Source organism: Coffea arabica, chromosome 2e, assembly GCF_036785885.1.
Source record: "Coffea arabica cultivar ET-39 chromosome 2e, Coffea Arabica ET-39 HiFi, whole genome shotgun sequence".
Lineage (NCBI taxonomy): Eukaryota > Viridiplantae > Streptophyta > Magnoliopsida > Gentianales > Rubiaceae > Coffea > Coffea arabica.
The window spans coordinates 32,733,003-32,750,738 of NC_092313.1; the positions used below are offsets into that span (position 1 = coordinate 32,733,003).

At 35.8% G+C, this 17,736-nt stretch overlaps 1 protein-coding gene across 1 annotated transcript; it reads right to left on the minus strand.

The window, feature by feature from the left end:
* Positions 1 to 14,932: 14,932 nt before the first annotated feature.
* On the minus strand, positions 14,933 to 17,169 carry LOC140036229 (uncharacterized). Its single transcript, XM_072077560.1, has 2 exons — positions 15,869 to 17,169; positions 14,933 to 15,779 (listed from the first exon to the last, which is right to left on the minus strand). Exons 1-2 carry the CDS (start codon positions 17,167 to 17,169, stop codon positions 14,933 to 14,935), a joined length of 2,148 nt encoding a protein of 715 aa, XP_071933661.1.
* Between the last annotated feature and the right edge of the window lie 567 nt (positions 17,170 to 17,736).

A 17,736-nucleotide genomic window follows, 5' to 3' on the forward strand; every position in this document is an offset into this window, starting at 1 on the left:
TTGTTGCCTGTTGCCATATAGTCTGATTTTGGTGTTGTCATCTAGGAAACAATTAACAGATGCAACTAGGCCTTTGAAACCTACCAGATAATGTGATTTAATTTGTTTGGTATGGTAACTAATTACTATGTCAATAACTTCCCCTTCCTTCTTTAAATTTCATCTTGTTTTTGCTAATTAATTTTTTAATTTTGCAAACACATCAAGTGTACCAATACCACTGGAGAAAATTAAAAGATGTAGATTTCAATCACAGTCTCTTATTGTATACTACATTATAGCCTCACCATATAATTAATGGGATCCTTTTAGAAATACCAATGAATAACTTATGGGTCACATAACTGGAATTTTTAATCAGCAGGAATCCTAAAGATTCGAATCTTGCTTGCTTCAACTTCATTATATTCATATGGTAGGTTGATGATATACAGGGCCTACCCTTTAAGAGTAAATTATCATGTTACCCTTGGCCACAAGACGCATACCTTCTCTTACATCTATAAATACCCTAATTGTGTACCAAAATGGTAATAAAAAACAATTGATCAAATTCTTGTCTCTAGACTAGGGCTACAAATGAATAAGTTACTCGTGTGTGCTTGTGAGGCCACTCGACAGCTGGAGCTGACCAAGTCGAGATCGAGTTCAAAGATACTCAACTTATTAGCTCGTGAGTCAACTCGATTATTTATATATAATTTTCATAGTGAAATTACATATATATCTCTAATATTTATTATTTATTAAGAAACAATTACTATTTTATTTGTAGACACCAAATTTTTATCAATTTTTAATATTTTCCTGAAATTTTATCTATTTGATAAGTTATTATTATTATCATTTTTTTAATATATATTAATGTATGATTTTCTCATTTTTGTAGGTTTGTTTTTGGAAAAAGAAAAAAAAAACACAAAACAAAAGAGAAAAATCAAGAAATAAAAAATCACTTTCATCATTTTCCCTACCAAAACAACTATTAACCCATTCCACACTCAATTGCCATGGACCTTTCTTTTCATTAGCTAAGAAATCATCATTTTGGCAAATCCAACACACAAGCTCCACTTTGGCTACAAGTCCCTCTCGGTTCTCTGCTCTCTAGACAGAGAGACAAGAAAAAAAAAAAAAAAAAAAAGGCACTCTAGCTCTCAGACAACTCTCGGCCCTCTCCCTCGCAGAACAAGAAAAAAACACAGAAAAAAAAAAAGAGAAGGGAGGCACTCAGCTCTCTCTAGTTTCAGGAGACCAAAAGACAAGCCACAAAAAGAAAAAAAAAAGCACTCCAATCCCTCTGGGCTCACTTGGCAGAGGCAGAAAAAAAAAAAAAGAAACGCACGAGAGAAGAGGAAGGGAAGCTCTCGGAATTTTGCAGCCTGCCCCCTCACTCTCCCTCTCTCGGACTTGGGCGGAGGAAAGAAACAGAACAAAAAAAAAAATCTTCCCCAACTCCTCTCGGTTCCATCTCAACCTCACACACACCTACATTGAGGTAATTTTTTTAGTTTTTGTCTAGCACATTAAATCAATGCTTCATTGTTTAGTTTTCTTTCATTTCTGCTGGCTGCCTTGTATTGTTGTTGTTGCATTGCTGAAAATTGGGAAATGACATGAACTAGACGAAGGAAAAGGAAATGTTTCTCATGCATGCATATTAACCGTTTGAAAAAGTGCCAAAATGACCAACGAATTAAAAGGCTGAATATTGTGCATGTTGTTGTCAAAACGGATGACCGTTAGCTAGCACCAGGCCTGGAAATGTGTGCTTATCTAAATTTTTTGGAGTTTTGAGCTTTAAAGGCATTAGAATAATTTTCTTCATTTTTGGGGCTGTTTTGATTTAATGCATCCTTTTGTTGTTGTTTACTTGTCAAACTAAGATTATAGTTGTATTGTGGAAGTTATAAGGAGGGTTTTGGCATAATTTTTATGATTTTTGGTGAAGATTTGAGGGTTTTAAAAAAATAAAAACTGAACTGATTTCTTGGCATTTGGCCACTTTTGGGTCATTTTCTGTAAAAACTAAGTTCAAAAATGGAACCTACGCGAAAAATCGAGTGAGGGGGTGTATTTTGAGAAATTTTTGAGAAATTTTGGCGACCGGAGAGGTCGCCGGCGGCGGCCGCCGGTGCCACTTTTGGGTCATTTTCTGTAAAAACTAAGTTCAAAAATGGAACCTACGCGAAAAATCGAGTGAGGGGGTGTATTTTGAGAAATTTTGGCGACCGGAGAGGTTGCCGGCGGCGGCGCCACCGGCGGCCGCCAGCTGAAGCTTCCTCAGTTGGCCGAAGAAGAAGGAAGAAGAAACGATTGGGGAAGGAAGAAAAGAAGGAAAGAAAAGAAAGAAAAAAGAAGAAGAAAATGGTTTGGGCTAAGTTTTGTGGGTTTGTGGTTATTTTTGGTTGGATTTTGAAAATAGGTTTTGGTTTATTTCTTTTGGGTTTCAGTTGGGCTTAAGGGATAAAAAGGCAGGCTGGCCTGTGTGTTTGGCTTGGACTTTCGGCTGGGCTTAGGTAGTGTTCGGCCCAAATAAATAAAATGATGGCCAGTAGCCTGTTTTCTTAAGAAGATCAGAAACCGATTTTTTCACTTTAGCCCCTTATCTTTGGAGTAGTTTCACTTCGGCCCAGAACATTTTAAATTTGTTTCACTTAATTCCTTAAATTAATTGCACTTTGGTCCTTTAATTTTATCTTTTATTTAATTTTGACCTCTAAACTTTGGAAAAATATAATTTTTGTCCCCAAAAGTTTTTCAATTTTTGCAATTCAGCCCCTGATGAATTTTGACTCTCTTTATTATGATTGTTTCTTTTCTTTAATAGCTAATTATGTTACTTTTGAGTAGGTTCAACTTGTAATTTTTAGATATTCTTAAATTTATTTACGTTTGACATATTGAGGTGAATTTTCATTATTATTAGTTTTTCAATTAAATTGGTGCCATGATTCTTTTGTTCATTTTGAGTATAAATAGAGCAATTTGACTCCGTTTAGTCACCACTTCAAAAGGGAGGTACCCCATTATTATTATTTCAATGTCAATTACGTGCTCTTATGTGCTTCTACGTGTTCCTATGTGTTTATATATTTTTATATGCTTTGTTTGTTTGATTTGAATGTTCATTTAAATTTTCTTATGTTTGTTTAGTTAATTTTATAATTATTTGAGAGGCACTTAAATACCTCAAAAATATAATAGATAGGATAATTAGATTTGTTTTATTTTATTTCCCCTTTTAGATTGTAGTTAGGCGCTCCCCGATGTAATAGATAGGTTGTGTGCTTATGTGGCTTATGTGTTACGTGCCTTACCCGCTTTTCTTAGGATTTTTGCATCTAGATATTATGCTTATGTGTTACGTGCTACGTGCTCTTATGTGTTTATTTGTTTTAATCTATGTTTACTTGTCTTATTATATATTAAAAATGCATGACGTCACCACACTAGTCCAACGCTAGTTGTGGTTTCTCCCTCCGTTTACTTGCTAGTCCAACGTTAGTAAGGATTTTTAGAAATGGGCTAGTCCAACGCTAGACCATTTAGGTTGTCTTGCGCTGGATTCATCTTTGTGTGCTATTCACTACGTTTCCATGCATGTTTTTATTTTTAGGATCTTTTCTCATTTGTATGATATTCCCTATTATATTATCCCTTACCCGCTATAGGTGCTAATCATGCCATTTAGAATTGCATCTCATTTAAGCTAGTTCATTTGCTTGTTCATGTTAGGATAATTTTTTTTCAAACATGGAAAATGGGTAATTATAACTTTTTAGTTTAAATACCCTACTAATCCATGTATAAGAAAATTATGTCACGAGTTTTTGCCTCCCGTACCTTTTATGTTGCATTTCCTTTTTCTTTGATCACTTATATATGTATATAATTTAATTTCTTTTCTTTTATTTTAATTTCATCATTCGCATATTCGTGACACATTCAAGGAATCATTGTGGCCTTCGCAATTAATGCGATTGGTTCGATTAAATCCTTGAATGGATATTTTGACCCTTTCGATATTTTATAAATTTAGATTTGCATCCATGTAGGAAACATCCAAATATGATAAAACTAATGGTTAGATTAGAAAAAATTTTGACTAAACCTCGCAACTAGTTTCGACTAGGTTGAAAGGGTGCCTTAGGTTTGAGTCAATTAAACCTTTGCCTTCCCTTTCTTCAACCGTGACTCCTGAACCTATTTTCTCTTGTTTTAAAAAACCTGGAGTTGTCAAAAAGGGTTTTGATTTATTTTATTTTTGTCAAAAAAATATTTTTTTGGCTGACTTGGTACACCAAAACTCCATACCAAGTGGCGACTCCTATTTTTTCTTAAAAACCCTTTTAGACTAAATTTTGGACCCAAATTGTCGCATTCTTTTTAAATCCCATTCTAGGTCCTTTTTCATTTATTATTATTAAATCACATCTTTTTATAAACTCTTTCTTTTTTCCATCGCGAAAAATGGGGCGCGACAACTTGGCAACTCCACTGGGGACGCTAGAGAGTCCAAGCACTTGGTTTAGTTGTCTTTTCTTTTTCTAACCATTTCACTTATCATATTTGGATGTTTAGGTTGCATATTCCTTTTACTTTTTCTTTTTCCTCATTTTTAGGTTCACATCATACGTGCATGCATTATTTTTATCCTATTTTTTATTTTTTTCTCGTGGGCGCCATCCCACATCTCCTTGTAGGATTAGGATCGATTTCCTTAGGTAGGCGGATGGTGTGCTCTGCGCCCATAGCGATGCCTAAGGGATCACTCAAGCCACCGATCGAAGGTTTTGGGATTGATGACCCCTTAGCCTTTTGGTCTGAAGGCTTAGGAGTCTGAAAGCTTATTGAGTCTAGATGCATTAGTAAGCCAAACCTCATGCATCCATATTAGAAATTACTTAAGATAGAGTCAACCTTACCCGATTAGAGACACTATTCACGAGGGGAGGGATCCAACCTCTCTTTTCTTTTTATTGTTTTATCTCTGTGTATTGCTTTGCTACAATGTGTTATATGTATTTATCTGATTGAACTAACTTTTCTTGGTTTTTGTCTCCATTGCATTCATAAGCCCTAGAAAATAAGAGTCCTGACATAGTACTCTCTAGGAGCCTACCCTATTTGATGTGACACGTTTAAATTCAATGTTTCGCATTTGCAGCATAAATACATTTCATTTTAGGCTTACCCCGGTATTTAAATGGGGCACTTTTAGATCATATGTCAATTATTTCATTGCATATTTAACCGCTTTAATAAACTGGCATCATACATCAACTTTAGAGGGAATGCCGCATAGGGGATCCCGCGTTAGGAATAAGCCGCCTTGTGTCTCAGATATGTAATCCAATGAGACTTGCACGTTTATATTTTTTGTACCATCCAAAGGGGTAGTGCACAAGGTAAGGTAGGATTCGATCATTTCCGTGTGATTACATTGAGAATGATGGAACAGTTTTTACACATTAGAATATGAGTCTTTAATAATCACTTTTTGGCCATTTTATTAGAATTGATAAAAATTCCTTGCGTAAAGGACATTAAGTTGAAGAAATTCACAAATTCCTCATTGTTGAGATGATAAGTATGTTAAGGCCAAATCTTGATTTTCGAAGGCATATAGACTAATAAATCACAATGAATTTTTTGAAACTACTAATGGGCAGACAATTCCATCGATTTTGATAAATCATCAATTTCATTAATTCCATTTTTACATCTAAGATAATTGAATCGATTTTTTCATGGATCATTCAATCCTTACAATTTTGCTCATTATTTTAATTTCATTTTCATTCAATTTCATTTTGGATAAATCATCAATTTCATTCTGTTTATTTGGCTAGTGATCCAGTCGATTTTTGAATAAACTGTCAATTCTATCTAATCCATTTGACCAATTTAATCATTTTTAGGACAATACAATCAATTTTGAATAAATCATCAATTCCATCCAATTCATTATTCATTTAGTCAATTTTATTTTTTTTGAATAAATTCTCAATTTCATCCAATTCATTGGATCAGTTTTATTCACTTTCAGGATAATCCAGTCTATTTTTGAACTAACCATCAATTTCATTCGATTCATTTAACCTATTTATTCTCTTTTAAAGTTTCGATCTATGGTTCACCGAAGAAACTAGTCGAAACATTTCAATCCTTTCAAAAGTAAGTTTTACACACTAAATTGATTTTGATATCATTTTATGTGTCAATCAAAGCAATCAATCCATTCGGACTTTGTCCTCATTTTGTTAGGACAAATTGTCTCTTGTCACTCCAATTATCCAGTTTTTTCAAAATTGTCTTTTCATTGAATCTCAATAAGTCGATCGGATCCATCAGGTATTGTATGGTGCCTACCCCAGAGGATTGCATTTTTCATACTAGGCCAACCCTTGGCATAAAAGGGTTCTCCCATAGGACATGCATACCGATTTTGCAGTTTGCTTACTAACTCTGGGTGTTTTGCTTTTATTTTTTCCCCCTCCCCTGCATTTATAAAAGTTGTTTCAACAAGGTAAAAATATTTTTCCTATATCTGATAATATTTTTGGTCTGATAAATTTTGAAAATTACAAGTGTTACTTGATTCTTGGGCAGATCCTACAATGTAAAAAAAAAAAAAATGATGATGAAAAAATGAATGAAAAATCCATTTGAAAACGCTAGTGTAAAGTATCTCAAAAATCTTTTGATTCATTGTTTCTAATATATTTTGTCTCAAAAGATAGAAAGAGAAAGTGTGTATATATTTGAAAATGTATTCTTTAGAGATTTTTATTTGCTCACATGTATTATATTTGACAAAAAAAATTTCAAACATTTGAATAATAAAGTTTTTATTTAGACAATTATTGTTTTGTATATATTCATTCTTTATTTGCTCATTGAGAGATTTCATGATAGATTTTAAGGAATAAGGCTAAATTGAAATTTTTTGACCTTTTATTCGAAATTCATGAGTGCATGTCAAATTCCCAAAATTCTTTGCATACACTAGATTTGTGGCCTAAACTATTCAATGAGAGTCGGAAATAAAAAGGGTCATTCAAATTTGATAGCTTGTCATAAAAGATCAACCCCAACACTTTTCATTTTCATTTTTTGTCCACTTTTATTGAACCTCCAAGATCAATCGCATTGGCTGACTAGTTTCAAAGTGAGATAATTTTTTTTCGTGAAAATGTCCGGTGGGTCTAACCAGATTCAATCCACATCTAAGTGAAAGCAAAAATGCACATTACTTTTTGTTTTGTTTTGAAAATTTGGAATGATACTTTGGGCTTTCATCTCTCTATCTATACAGATTCTATCATTTATTTTCCCATTTGAGACTTCAAAAAATAGAGTTTCGTTTCAAATAAAAGCCTCAATGATCATGACCCTTCACGGAAAAATTTTCGAATGTCAAATGGAAATGGGTTTTTCCAACGGGTTATTCTTTACTTTGGTTGTCATGAGAAATAAGAATGATGTTTTGGTCATCGTTTCTACCATCTAAACACTCTTATCCTTTGCATCCTCATTTGAGCTTAAATTGGTGGTTCGTTTCAAAAGCACTTATGATTGCACCCCCACACTGGGGAAGGAGATTTCAAAAAGAAAAAAAAAAGAAGAAGAAGGGAGAAAATGCTACAAGTTGGGGGATTTTGACTTTAACATTGATATTTGGTCTTCAACATCAAAAAGAAAGAGGGGCCATCTACACTCCAAATTAGGGAGTTTTCAATTTTATCATTGACCTTGGGATATCAGTATTGGTAAAAAAAATAATAATAAAAATAATTAATTAATTAAAAAAGAAAAGAAAAAGAGAGAAAAGAAAAATGTGAAAAATGAAAAATGATGAAAGTGAAAAAAAAGAAAAATGCGAAGACATCCAATGTTGAATTCCCTCTAGTGATTGATAAAAAAAAAAAAAAAAAGAGTCAAAATGGGGTCCCGGATTTTAAATCCAAAATTGGGGCAAATTTTGGGAAGAAGTGCGATCTTAAGTGCATTGTCCTTGAAATTTTTATTTTTTTTAGCTATCGTTGTCAAGCCACATTACAAGTTCATAAAGTCCATTGTTGACTTATTTTTCATGACAATTTGAAGTGAAAATATTGTCTCTAAGGAATTTACCAATCACTCATGATCATAAGGCCATAACCTGTTTTTATATGTTTAGCTATCGTTTCTACCCATATATTACAAACTTATATTTCAAAAAATAAGAGTGATAAGTTATTTGCTTTCACCAAGATCTGATATTGAATGTGTTGGATACAATTTGGTCACAAAAAAGAAAAAAAAAATACAGATCCTAACATACCATTCCCCTGAGCCATCTCAAAATCCTGAATAATATCCATTCGATTGGTTCTAAAAGATGAGCTCATAAGAAAAGTGATCCTTTTCCCTCAACACCAATCCCAAAACAAGGAAGAGATCTTTTTCAATTTGGTCTTATTTTGAGGGATTTATCATGGAATCTTCTACATGAGTTTGAATATGATATTTAAATTCTTCATTTGAAAAATATAGTTTCTATTCACATTGTATGTGATTATTTTGCAACTAAAATAAGCCCAAATCGGGGCAAATTTTTTTTTTTTGTAATATCTGTGAGATTTCACCAAATAAGTTCAAATTGAGGCAAAATTTTATAATACATTTGTAGGGTATGTCCAATATCAAGTATATATTTTTTAAAATCTTGATAAGTCAATACTTTGCATGAATCTTAATTGTTACATCATTGCTCAAAAAAAAATTAAAAAATTCAAGTGCTTTGAAAAATTTCCCTTATGCAGGTGTTTATGGTTGAGATCGAGGAAAAAGTGCAATTCAAAACTTGCAAATTTGGAGATTAATCACGAATAAAAATGGAGCAATGATGCTACATTGAAAAATGGAGGATCGGCTATTTGCTCAAAAGGAGTACATACTTCAGCAGCCAACTTGAAAAAAAAAGAGAAGAAAAGAAAAAAAAAGAGAAAAGAAAAAGGGGGAATGAAAAGAGAAAAAAAAAAGAGAGAAAACGAGGGAGGAATAAAATAAAAGAGAAAAGAAAAGAAAGGGAAAATAAAAAAAGGAGAAAAAAAAAGAAAGGGGGAATGAAAGAAAAAAAAAAAGAGAATAATAAAAAAAGGAGGAAAAAATGGAAAAACGAAAAAAAAGAGAGAATAATAAAAAAAAAGGGATTGAAAAAAAAAAAGAGTTTTTCCTTCGATTTTGCAAATTTTGCAATTGAACTCTGGGAGCATTTCATTGGAGATTACATTTCTAAGTTGGGGCAACACCTTGCCCTCTTATGCTGAAATGGAAGTGGTAATACATGCCAAAACCGAGATCCCGTCCTTGCACATTTTGACAAAGGCTCAGGCAGAAGAAATCAAATGGATTAAGGAGCACAATGAGTTGCTGTCTCTGATTGATGAAAAAGAGGTTGAATGTTTGTCATGGACAATGCTATCATCAAAGGATGGTTCGTTAGTTATGACAAGAAAGACAAATCTTGCTTATTTGAAGTGAGGGATAAGATTTTGAAGTAAATTCTTCCGATTCAAGAGGAGGTTAAAGAAAAGTTTGCTCCGACTTGGCAAGGGCCATTTATTGTTCAAAGAGTGCTATCCGGAGGAACGTCTATTCTTACATAACTGGATGGACAGGTCTTTCCTCTGCCAATCAATTCAGACATGTGTAATAAATTCTTTATCTGATTATGTGATTTTTCTTTTTGAAATACCATCTATGGCGGATCAAAGGCGAGCCTTCTTCTTTTCTTTTTGAACATCTTATCCCTAGTTTTCCCCACTGAACCTCCAGAATAATTTAACCTTTCATTTGATAGCCCTCCTAAAGATTGCAAACCCCATACTGGGGTAAATTTTTATCTCCTATTTGTCATGAAAAAAAGAAAAAAAGAAGTCAAAAGTCAAACTGGGGCAATTTTTTCGGTTTTAATACCCTCATACTGGGGCAAATATTGATAGAATGCGGTCTTAGGGTTTTTGAAACCTCTTTGAAGATTTTGCTTTAAAGCCTTAACACTTTTTCTACACCTCACATGACCCCATAATAAAAATCATAAAGTCTCGACCTCCGCTTTAGTGGTATTTCTAATAAAAATCACTTAATCAAATGGCAATTGAGGTCAGTACACCTTCACCATTTTTACATGGGAAGGGTTGTCGCGCTGATGCCACCCTTTCTTTAAATACATTTCTGAGTTGATAAATGTCGTTAACAAGATTTGTTCATTAGGTGAAAACCTGAAAGGGTGTCTTCAAAAGAATGAAAAAAAAAAAAGAAAAAGGGATTGAAAAAAAAAAGAAAAGAAAAAAAAGAGAAGGATGAAAAAGAAAAAAAAGAAGAAAATGAAAACAAAATAAAATAAAAAGGTGTGACCTTTGCGAAAATCCGAAAGGTTAAGGTCATCAATGTGAGATTTTGGAGCACAAGAGAATCATGAACGAAAAGCGGGTTGCTGACACTTGAGATACTGGCCATTCATTCAGATCTGGTCATTAGAAAAGTTGATTTGTGGTACAAAGTGAGGTATGGCTGACTGATGCTGGAAAATTGAGAAGATTCAAAACAAGTTGCAACACAACTCTTGAGGAGCAATTTTGACATCGAAAGATCATACTTGCGTGGTTCTCAGGGCCAAAAGGAGCACAAGGAATCACATGGTGTTGGTATCATATGATCACTCGTTTTTCTTTTTCAAAAGCATGAAAAATGTGGCTAATTGATTGAAATATTGATGCTTCCCAAAATTAGCCGTCAAATGTGGTTCTTGAGCTGGGTGGTATAATTGTATGCCCGTCGCTCCTACATGGCGCGACGGGCAGCCAAATTTTTTTTTTTAAAGTTCTTCTGGCCGTCGCGCCATGTTGGAGCGACGGTCAGAGGTGTCAGAAATTTCTGGCTGTCGCGCCATGTTGGAGCGACGGTCAGAGGTGTCAGACATTTCTGACCGTCGCTCCAACATGGCGCGACGGTCGGGAATTTTTTTTTTTTTTAAATCCTCTGACCGTCGGTCCAACGTGGCGCGACGGTCAGAAATGTTTTTTTTTAAAAAAAATCCTCTCAGTAAAAAAAGAAAATTTTTTGTTAGGGTTACACTTACGGTAAGGGTTAGGGTTAGGGTTTACGTTACAAATAATTTAGAATTTGTTTTAATAAAAAATCCTTCAACTCAGTGATTTAGAAATGTTTTTTTTTTAAATCTTTGTCCAATTCATTTGGAAATTTCTCAAAAATTTTTCTGTAAAAATTATTTAAAATGAAAAGTTTTAAAACAATGCTTTAGTTTGACAAAATTTTAAAAACAAGTATTTTAAAGGAGATTAGATTTAAAAATTTTGATCCATTTGTTAAAGGATTTAGGCAATTCTTAAAGAATTAATGTTTACCATTTTATCAAGTTTAAATTATATAACATGCGTAACTGTTATGATTTGTTAAATTTAAAAATTAATTTAATAATATGATTTAAATTGAAGTGATTGCGTAATGGATAAAAGTATTGCTTAATATTATTATGATTTGTTAATTTTAACTTTATTATGTATCATGCACACAGAATGTTAAAGGAACCATAATTGTATAAAAAAATGAAAAATTATAATATGAATTACGATTTATATATTTGAATTTTCATATAAAATGTAATGGTATAAAAATATTAATAACATATTTGTAGAAATGAAGAATTTTTTGCGTTTCATTATTTGATATACGATAATTAGTTTTAATAATTTAATCTATTAAAATAGCTATAAAATGACTAGTATTTATTTGTTTTGTAGGTATTATCGTATAGGGACCCTTCTATCCAATTATAGGGTTTAATAAAATAACTTGTACTTCTTTATTTTGAAAATATTTAACGTTATTCAAATTAAAAGTGATTGGATTAAACAGAAAAAGTAGACAACAAAATTAAATTAAATGTCATGTGAAATGCATTAAATTAAATGGATGAGATATAAAATATCGTCGAAGACAAAATAATATCAATGCCTCGCAGTTTTCTTGCCTTTACCTTTAGCCTTGCCCTTAGCCTTGCCCTTATCCTTCTCCTGAGATATCGTCGGGGGACAACAATATCTAGTAGCAAGCCTTCTCTGACGATTACGTTGCACTCGTTCTCCGATAACTAGAGTAGGAACTTGTGGAACAGCAGTAGATGGGCCATAATCTTCATCTGCGTTATCAGAGACAAGGGTATCCTCGCCTGTCGACTCAGCTGTCCCATCACTGTCATCAGTGTCTTTGGAACGATAGTCGTTAAAATTTCCTGGAACAGTATGTCCTGACATGCCCATTGGTTGGGTATGAGTAGGCATGAACATAGTCTGACCAAGAGTGCAATAATCCGGAAGATCTACAGTAGTAGAACCACCTCCCGTGGCACCAAGCAAATCATTTATTTGGCTAAAGTCTGCATCTAAGGAACCCCCAGATGTAGTGGCATCGTACCCAAATACAGGTATATATGGCGAAGGCGTGAATGGTGAACCAAACGCAGGTATGTGTGGGGAAGGAGTGAATTGTGTACCATAAATAGGAAAGTGAGTGAATGGTGTAAACTGTGGCAAAGTCGAAACCGGTGTATGTAGTGATGTAGAAAAATGTGTACCGGTCGACCTAGTGCAATTTTGAGGGTCCACTTCAGGGTCACGATGCTCTGTCTCGTTGTTGTCCTCATCATGCAAGCCATGCCTATGTCGTCTAACTCCACTGGTAGATGCTCGAGCTTGACGAGGGACACGTCCAATTGGCCTCTCATAAGGAACGTGCTGACACTGTGTTTGGGTCTTAAATGGGTCCCAATCACCAATTTTCATACGATCGTATTGTTGAAGGTGCTGCATAGACCCAAATGCACCATCCATGATCGTCAAAAGACGCGGATCAAGAGCATATCGTTGCTCTTCAACATTGAGGGCTTCATGCGATTGATGTCCAATGCGCTGCATGGTATCCATCTGATATAAAGAAAATAGACAAATTAATATAGTGTACAAGATTGACTAAGAAATGATAGCACAAAACATACATAGTGACGGAGTAAAAATTGTAGGAGTAGTAATTACCAGAAATTCAAGTTGTCCTGATACCCCGTAGAGCATGTGCCCGGACTGCGTCTGCTGATGGATAGGAGAGGTAATGTACAAGATGGTGTGACGGTGGTACCATCTGAGATACTCTTCTGAAGGTCGAAATGTATCTGTAGGCTGTCCCGGGACCACAGCTTCGTAGCGTCGATCCCAATAAGTGCAGTAATTCCTATGAAACTGAGCCCAATTTCTTCCAGGAAAACCAGCTAGACCAAGTTGGTGCAAACCCTTTTGATCAGTGTCAATTTCTTCAGGAATTTTTTGTAACATGCCGAACTGACGCATCACCCGTTCTGGACAATGAAACTCAACTATGTGCCAAAATATCAACGGGACCTTTGCTCGCCATATACGCTCTCCCCGTCTGCAATACGCGGGTAGAGATGGCAGTATGTCACCACTATATGGCATCCAGATGAACTGATAGAACAGGAAAAAGATATACTCAATCCTCATTTGCTTTGAATAGAAATTCAAAAAAATGTAAATAATAATTATCCACAAAATAATTACATACCTGATCCATTCTTAGTAACCCTATCTGCTCTCGATAATACAAAACAGGCCGACCAGGAGGCTCATAATCTAAACGATCATCTGCCCATCTCCCACCTCTTGGGTAATCTCCAACCTCATATCGAGGATATATATCAGGACGAATAAGTGGGATTCGCTCCCACGCCCAAAGCTACTCAATATCAAGGTAATTTTCAGTGAATAAGATGTGTGTTTAAGCAAAAATAATGTATGTAATATATTTTTATTTACCTGTAGTAATAAGTAAGGCCCACCAGTACTCTTAGTTTCTGCTCGAGAAGCAATACACATCCGCGAGTATAAACAGGCCAACACCGCACTTCCCCAACTGTATTCGCCCATGGCCTCCAAGTCTTGTACATAATCGAGCCAATTTGTACTAACAACATTGCCCGTGGTATCTGCAAATAGTAGGCCTCCCAATAGAATCAGTATGTACATCCGAGCATATTGACGAACTATCTCCTCAGAGGCATCGGGCTCCAATGCTACCCGTAATCGTGCCTTTATGAATGACATCTTCAGTCGGCCATCTCGAAAATGCCTATTCTCTGGCCAAATTCCTAAAAGATCAGAAACCATTTGTTGGCGTTGTAAGGGACTCCGTCTAATATGATTTAATGTAACAGGAAGGCCATCAACACGCAGGCCCCACAACACCTCAACATCCTGCAAGGTGATGGTAGCCTCGCTCATAATAGGGAGATGAAAAGTGTGTGTCTCTTGTCTCCAACGCTCAACAAGTGCAGTAATCAATCCATGATCCACATGAACGTAACCGGCTCTACGTACCCCGCCAAATCCAGCCCTATCGATGTAATCAGATACTCGAGGGTCTATATGCATAAAGGGTTTAAAAAATTCTTTGTCACATCTTCTGACATCTAGGTCACAATATGCGCCATGAAATACAGCAGCAGACCTGTGGTGTGGCTGTAAATATAATATAGAAGGGTCAATCGGCCCTTGACTCGGGGGTTGCACACTTGTCCAATTATCCATGGACAATTCTGCCTGCAACTAAATTATTATTAGTCGAATTAAGCGTGCATTCTTAAAAATATATTCCAAAATACATAAATGCCACTAAAAAACAACAAGAGAAAAATAGCATATACAACATAACAGAAAAAAGCAACAAGAGAAAAATAGCATATACAACATAACAGAACATTAATATTCATAACAGAAGAATGCATTTCATTTAAATGTTCAGAAAGTACACAAATATGGGTGGGTTTATTTCACGACAAATTAATCCTAATATTCTATTGATGAAAGTAACCAGAATATGGGTAGTTAGGTGCAGTGTGTCCAGGTTGTAAACAGTTACTACACCGACGTGGAGCATCAGGACACCTTCGATCCATTTCATTCAGGATTCTAGCCGTTCTCAAAGGCCCCGGAGTCTTTTGTTTCAAACGATCATCTAGGATATGCAATCGTAAATCTGCTGTCGACCAATATTTTGTGTCCCTAAGCGGATAAAAATGGCCTGCAAATGTAGACTGGTATGCAGAAAATGTGTATTCCGGCGCCACAAGAGTCATCGGATTAATTCTGGACCTAAAGCAAGCTGCGAACACATGCGAACACGGAAATCGTAATTCCCTCCATTTTCCACACGTGCACGTTTGATTTGTAAGGTCAACAGTTTTCGCGTTGCCACCCCGATGACTTTGTCGATGAGCAGTAGTAATACAAAACACTCCCCTAACGGGATCATACACTCTAACGGAGTGTGCTCGCCCATTTTCTTCATTAGCCAAATATTTTTTCCAACTTTTTTTTGGGAGTGGGTACACCTGATCCTTTGTGATCTTTAGGTTCTCGACAAATAGATCAACTGTCTGATTCAGTGTAAACCGAATACAAGCTGTGCTCGGCAATATCCGAGCATCCCTCATTAAGTTGTTAAAACATTCGGCCATATTTGTAGATGTGTGTCCCCACCGATAGCCCCCATCTTTGCATAAGGCCCACTGTACGGGTCTAACTGAACCTCCTGTCAACCATGCATATGCCTCTGCATTTAATGTGAATATTTGTTGCATGTATTCCTCGTACTTTCGAGGTTGATTTGCTGATCCAGCAGCCCACACAAGCTCTTTAAGCCTACGCATTGGTGATTATAAAAAGCGTTAAAAGTATTTCATTTCCTATGAACAAAATTAAGCCCTAAACAAGTTGAAAAATAATGTTACCTTTGATTCTTGAATTTCTGGGTAAAATTGCTCCGCACATGAACCAAGCAAAATCGATGAACTGCTAGTGGTTCTTTCCATTCTGGGAGCGTCCTCATTGCGTTAATTATTCCGTGGTGGCGATCTGAAATTACGCATATATTTTGAATATCACCACACACCTGAATACGCAATAGTCTCATGAACCAACTCCAACTGCGATTATTCTCCTCATCTACTAATGCGAAAGCCAGAGGAAATAAATGATTGTCAGCATCGAAAGCAACAGCAGTTAGTATCTTTCCACGGTACGGGCCTTTAAGAAATGTACCATCCACACAAATGACGGGTTTTAAATGACGAAATCCTTCAATGGCAGGAGCAAATGCCCAAAAGATATAGTCAAATATCGGACTGCTCGAAATACTCAGTGGATGATGATCCCACACAACCACCGTACCCGGATTGGTATATTGTAATTCCTGGACATACGTTGGGAGCTGTGCAACGGACGTAGGCCAATCGCCATAAACAATATCGATAGCCCTACGCCTGCCATACCAGGTTTTCTTGTATGAAATGTCAACGTGAAATTCTTTTTTCACTGATGTTTGTATTTCTTTGATCCTATACACTGGCCCATTCATTATGTGGGGGATAATGTGCTCAACTATTATGTCGCCACTCAGTTGCCTATGATCGTTGTTACCACATACACGGACACATGTATGCTTTTCAGCAAGTGTAACGATCATCCACATCTTGTGAGATTTCCGTAGGGTTGTCCTAAGTTGCCAATTGCATGAAGGTACAGAGGTGCGAGCCCGACATCTGACATACCAAGTTGTGGGAGTGCTTTCACGGACTTTAAACTCCATATTTTCCTTTATAGACCACAATTTAACTGCTCGTTTTACATGGTCTTTGGTTTCAAATAGCTGGCCAAGCTCTAACTCTTTCGTGCGTTCATTCCACAATTTTAGCTTCTCAACCCCACATGCATCCAGTGGATCAAACGTTAATGCAGCATCAACACCGGCTTTATATCGCAGTTGTGGTCCTTCATCAAAGGTCCATTGAGTATTATGATCCTGATGATCCCCTGTATGGGGAAATGAACCATACACAGGGTTGTCATCATCGGAATCATCATCTGGTTCGGGTTCGGAGTCAACATCAACATCAGCATCAACATCAACAAATTCAATGTCGTTATTTTCCCCGAATCCCCTAACTGTACACGTATCAATGTCCACACCATAACTTATAATGGGTTCCGTGTCCATTACTGGGTGACTACTACTGGGACGATTAGCCTCCATGCGGCGTCCATTACCCTTTCTCCTAGATCTTCGAGCCGATCGAACATTTTCACAATCTACTTAGGTCAATTGACTCTCATATAAGCCAATTGTCCCTACCACATCCATATGTTCCGATCCATATATGCTTGGATCTTGATTACCATGCAAACTTGTAATAGGCAAATTTTGCATATCATCATGTTTGAAATTTAGAATCGATTCAACCTCGATATATATCTCTGTCCCATGATCACTATTAGCTTTCAAAAAATACATTCCATCAACTCCATTATCATCTACCAAGGGCGTGGCACCGAACACACCATTTTGCATGCAATTCCGAAATATCAAGTTAATTTTATGAGTATTTCGGTTTAACTCCATCATATTATATACAATGTCCACCAATCCATCAAAATTCACCCTTTCTGTGAGGAACATGACCTTTTTGGGCAACGGTGGATCATATGATATTGACCCGCCAGCATACACAATTTTTCCTCCCCAATAGAATTGCATCATCAGACAATTACCGCTTGACATGTTTCACCTAATCTACTAAAGACGTTAATATAATATATGGAG

What these genes read in the sequence shown, in the direction of transcription:
- LOC140036229 (XM_072077560.1), bottom strand. Translation starts at nt 17,169, where the DNA reads ATGGAGGCTAATCGTCCCAGTAGTAGTCACCCAGTAATGGACACGGAA. An exon ending in CAGAAATTCAAGAATCAAAG is followed by an intron (nt 15,780 to 15,868) that starts GTAACATTATTT and finishes ACCAATGCGTAG; the next exon opens with GCTTAAAGAGCTTGTGTGGG.